Consider the following 5285-nt stretch of genomic DNA (forward strand, 5'->3'; position numbering starts at 1 on the left):
CCCCCCCTTTTTTTTTTTTTTTTTTTTTTTTAACAAGCAAATCCAATCCGTTTTTTAGAGCCTCCCATCCACTACCTCTTCATACAGGTCAAGGGGAGCCAGCAGGGTGCTCCTTGGAGGGTCCTCGTCTCTGTACCAGGGCCCTCAGATACATGAGCCTGCGTCTCCAGTTTCTCAAGTCCCCTGGTCCGCAGCATCTCCTCGATCGTGCCCGTGGGACCGGCTGTGACCAGGACTCTGCCTGCTTTGTTCCAGCCCCGCTCATGGCCACTGCCGAGCGTGGTCACTTCCCAGCAAAGGATGCGATGGTGGACATGGACATCAAGCAGAAGCCCCATCAGCCTCACTGGTATGAGCGCTACGTCCAGCCCTGTGTGGCCGAGCTGCTGGGCAGCACGCTCTTCATCTTCATCGGCTGCCTCTCCGTGGTCGAGGATGCAGAGGGCACGGGGAGGCTGCAGCCCGCCCTGGCGCACGGGCTGGCCCTGGGGCTCACCATCGCCATCCTGGGAGACATCAGGTAAGAGGGCTCTCCCCCATCGCCCCCTCTGCACCCCCTCACCGCGGGTGGCACAGTCCCTGCCTGGCACTGGCACGGTTTCCGTGCGGGGACAGAAGATGCTCGCGTCTCCCCCCACGCTGCCTTTAGGATCTTTCCTGTTCAAATATGGGTGAGCGCAGCAACGCTGCTCGGTCATCGAGCCTCTGGGGTAACGGCACGGCTGCTCGGGTGGCGGCTGTCCGTAACGCCTTGGGTTTGGGGGAGTTCGCTTGGCTTTTGGTTGCAACGTTTTATTTTTAGCCCCTTTTAATAAAAATGGTCAAAGCTGAAACAAAAGCATTGCTTTGGAAAGCTGAGACGTTTCCTTTTAAAAGGATATCAGAATGAAACATTCTGACCCGCATGGGCTACTCCCCTGTGTATTTTCAGGTGAAAAATCTGGATTCCATTTACAATTGGTTTCAGTTCCTCAAAAGCAACATTTAGACAAACCTGCTTGTTGAAAATGGTGTTGTATGACACTGATTTATCCTGAAGGAAGAAGCTGAAACAGTCCCTGTGGAGTTTCATTCCCTTCCCTCCCGTTGGCTCTGTGCAGCCCAGGGATGGGGGTGGCTCCGTGCTGTCCCCCCCGATGCGCCGGGCTGGGACACAAACCTCCCCCGGCCGGGGACGGTGGCTTGGCCGGGCTTGCGTGTGAGCCCGGGAGTCCAGAGCAAACTGACTGATAATTTATCAGTGCCCGATTAGCCGGGATTACGCCGCAGGGTGAGGTCTGAGCAGTCGGGACTCAGTGACCTGAGGTGTGTGTATCAGCGGAGCCGAGCCGGATGCCCGCGGTACCCCGAGCCCTCGGCACAGCAAAGCCACGGGCCGGGGGAGCAGCATGGAGGGGCTTTGTGATGAGGGGCTGCAGAAGCATCCTGGGGGTCCCCTGTTAGCTCCGAGGGCAGGAGGGGCTGGCTCAGGGTCCTGGGCAAGGAGATGGTTTAGCCTAAAGTCATGTTTTTGAGATTTTTGCCCAGAGAGGCTGGAGAGGAGCCTGGCTCGGGATGAGTGCTCGCTGGCCCGGCTGCCGTCCGCGCGGTGGGCTGCCGGGTGCTCCGGCCAGGGTTTATTTGCAGACAGGTCCTCCTTTAGCTTGCGGGCTCCCACCCATCCTGGGAGAATTTGCAGCCAGAGCCCTGTCCAGCTGAGATGCTCGCCAGCCTAAACAACACAGCTTCTTGCTCTCATATGATGGATCTTTAATTACAGCTGAAGAATAAGATGTAATTATAGTTCCCAGACACTCTGACTCATCGGCCTCACCAGCAATTATTATTAGGGCTGATTGGTTATGAAACTTGTTCATTAACGTGTGTCTCGTGGTAATCTGCTTTAATTAGAAGGTATCAGAGTTTGTCTTACGTGTGGTCTTCAAGATGAATGATTTAGGTCCTGTAACGAGACGAGCACCGGCCGCTGCCAGCCCGTGGTGGGCAGCGCACAGGGGTGCGGAGAGACCTGTGCGCCTTCACGTCTGCATCGAGCGGAGGGAGATACGCCCTGGAAATCCCAGCACAGTCCAGCAGCACTGGTGTGGCCGGGAGGTGGCCTCAGCCCTGCCCGACTGCGCTTGTCCCATTGCCCGATGGCACTTGTCCCGTTCCCTGCCTTGCCGGGGACGTGTCCCCTACACAGGGAGCAGCACCAGGGCAGTTAGTGAAGGAAACGAGTATCAGAGCGAGGGAAATGGGCAGTCACGCTTTCTGTTGCTTTTCCCGTTTTTGATTTGGGCTGTCTGTGAGCTGACACCAACCGCTTCTTGGGGAGAAGCTGCTCTGGGTCCCGGTCTCCGCTCAGGGAAGGACGTTTAGCCCCTGCTCTCCCAAGGAGTTTTCCCTGCAGCTACTCCCAGGCTGGGTACCAGCTTCCCCGGCGCCTCTCCTCCTTTCCCCGAGCAGCAGGGATGGCTGCCACAAGGATGTAACAGGGAATGACTTTCCTCCCTGAGTCTTTGTCCCCGGAGGAGCTGCTCCAGAGAGCGCTGGTGGCCGGGCTGTGCTGCTGCCACAAGCAAAGCTCTTGCTGGGGGGGTGGTGGGGATGGTGATGGTGTAACCCCTGCTGTACCAGGAGCTAGGGCAGGGCTGTGGTGCACTCTGCAGCCTGCAGCGCCCTGTAACACCGGGAGAGACCCCTTCTCCCCGCAGCTTCTGGAAGCGCCTGGGGGTCTCCAGAGACCCAGCCTCAAACCTTGTCCTTGAATCTGCACCAGGGCATCTCCTGCCCCTACCAGCGCCGTAGGAGGGGTTGGGTATCCAGCATGAAGATGCCGCTGCTTCGAAGCAGTAGCTGTGGAGAAAGGAAATGGCTGAATTCTGCTCTTCTGCAGCGCATAGCAGCTTCTCACGGGAAGGACTGAAAAAGCATTCGTGGCTCCCGCCCATGGCGAGCGCAGCGCCTGAGCCCCGGGAGCGAACCCCGTGCTGGGGGTGAAGCCCTCACTGATGCTCCTCTCTCCTTTGCAGCGGAGGCCACTTCAACCCTGCCGTGTCCTTGGGCGTATGGCTGGTGGGTGGGCTGAACATCACGATGATCATTCCTTACTGGGTCTCCCAGCTCTGCGGAGGGATCATAGGAGCCGGCTTGGCAAAGGTACGGACACCCGGGGAGTTTCTTTAACCAGGGCTAACGCTGGGGTACAGGGGGATCCTGCATCCCTGCTCTGCCAGAGCTGGCCTGGCCAGCCCCAAACTGTTGCCCACCCCCGGAGTCTCCAGCAGCAGCAGCAGCGTGTGTGATGGGGAGGGCGAGGGGCGCTTGGTGCTTCAGATCTGCATATAATGAAGAGCACTGCTTTCTCACAAGGTGATACGGCTCAGAGGTTTGCTGCGTGGGAGTAGGGCTTGTCTGGTCCTCGGGGGCCAGGGCGCCCGGTTCCTCCTCCCAGGTCTTTCACTGACTGTAGGACTCAGACAGGCTCGAGTCTGGCAGTGCCATGCAGATATGGGGGTGCCACCTTGGCCCGGCTCTCTGGGGCCCGCCTAATTAATTCTCAATGGCAACCGCTCTCTGGAGGTTTGCTATGGCGTGCTAATTAGGCACGGAAGGATGCACGGTACCTCCGCAGCTCCAGCCGTTTCCACGCACGGTGTTTGCCTGCGGTACTACTCACGGCACTGCGCTTTAAGGTTAATTACTGTTCGGTGCTGCCCCTTCCCAGCATCCGGGCAGCCCGCACCCAGCAGTACGGTGCCATTTGGCCACTGCAAACCCCTCGGTGGCTGGGTGAGGCTCCTTCTGCCCAGAGAGCGGTGGCTGGCTCATTATCTCAGGAGACACTAAGAGCCTTTGCTAATGAGTTTATATTTGCCAGGCGCTTAGGGCTGGCTTTCAGGAGGAAAGTGATGAGATTAGCTCCTCTTTAACCTGATGCTACGCCCGCCCACGCTGCCCTGACAGTGAGCACATATGCCCGTTAAAGCCCACAATATGGAGCGTGGACGGCACAAACAGTGTTCCCCTCTGTGCAGGCCGTGGCGGCGCCCGAGCGGTACGTGAATGCCAGCGGAGGAGCCTTCAGCGGCATCGCAGCCGACGAGCAGATCCCCTCCATCCTTGTGGGCGAGATTGTCATGACCACCTTCCTGGTCCTCGTGGTCTGCATGGGCGCCATCAATGGGAAGACCAAGACCCCGCTGGCGCCTTTCTGCATCGGCTTCACGGTCACGGTCGACATCCTGGCGGGGTGAGTTTGTACATCCTCTCTCCATGCGCATTCCCACCGGCCAGCTCATGCCACCCGCTCCAGCAGCCGCTGTCACCAGGCAGGGGGTCAGGATGGTACCACAGGCTGCGGGGATAGAGCTGGTGGTGCTGAGAGCTCCCTGCGGTGCCGGCTGAGCAGAGCCTGGGGGGGCAGCTCTAAGCACCAGCTCCCTGCATCAGGGCTCCCCCTCCCTCCCAGGCTGCTGCTGCGTCCTGCGCTGGGGATGGGAGAGTGCCCATGCCCGGGATGGGATGGGATGGGATGGGATGGGATGGGATGGGACGTGCCCCCTCGCAGCACAGCACAGGACCTGCTTGCCAGGGAAGCTAAGGATGGCCAAGCACACCATGGAAGCTGGGGATTAACCCCACTAGGGTTAGGGTTAGGGTTAGGGCTGGACATTTTGGGCAGAGCCACTTGGCGCAGCCCGGCTGGCTGCAGGAGAGGCCGGTGGCTCGAGCCCAGCGTGTGGCACTTGAGCCAGAGCAGCCTTTGCAAGTACCTGTTCCGGGCTGATAAAACCAAAAAGGCCGCCCGCCCGGGTGGTGTTTGTTGTCAGAAGCTCTGAGCAAACAGCAGAGGGTTCATCTGGAGCCGTTCCTCACCGCGCGTCCTGGCGGCGGCTGGAAACGCTGCCAAGCTCAGCCTGGGCGCAGGCAGGTGTTTCGGGCGAGCAGCCTGGGTCTTGTGCCACCGCAATCAGATAACGAGCGCGCACGCAATTATGACTGTTAATAGGTTGTTTAGTTAAGGCAGTGCCCCCTCTAGCGGGATCCGGAGCTCTTATTTAAACACTGCACAAACCTCGTGCGCAAATATTTATCTGTTGCAGTTTTCTTTAATCTGTACACGCTATTGTCTCTCCTGCCCCGCTCCGCTACCTACGCGTGGCGCGGAGCTTTCCCTGTTTAAAAGCCCGGCTCTTGGCAAGCCCCAAAATAGACTCGGCACTCATGCTTCCACCCTGCGCCAGGTTTTCCCCGATAGCGTGCAAACGCTGGCGAGCGGAGGGGGGTGCCCACCGGTGAGC

The 5285-nt window shown here is 59.1% G+C and overlaps 1 protein-coding gene across 1 annotated transcript in view; it reads left to right on the top strand.

The window, feature by feature from the left end:
* The first annotated feature begins 152 nt into the window (after window positions 1-152).
* The window catches only part of AQP8 (aquaporin 8), a 5902-nt gene continuing 769 nt past the window's right edge, over window positions 153-5285 (top strand). The window contains exons 1-3 of the mRNA XM_009895126.1: window positions 153-520; window positions 3015-3141; window positions 4020-4234. Coding sequence (XP_009893428.1) covers window positions 153-520; window positions 3015-3141; window positions 4020-4234 — 710 coding nt within the window. The remainder of the gene's footprint in view (window positions 521-3014; window positions 3142-4019; window positions 4235-5285) is intronic.

The sequence above is a fragment of the Charadrius vociferus genome, unplaced genomic scaffold (assembly GCF_000708025.1).
Source record: "Charadrius vociferus isolate BGI_N301 unplaced genomic scaffold, ASM70802v2 scaffold600, whole genome shotgun sequence".
In the NCBI taxonomy this organism is placed as follows: Eukaryota; Metazoa; Chordata; class Aves; order Charadriiformes; family Charadriidae; genus Charadrius; species Charadrius vociferus.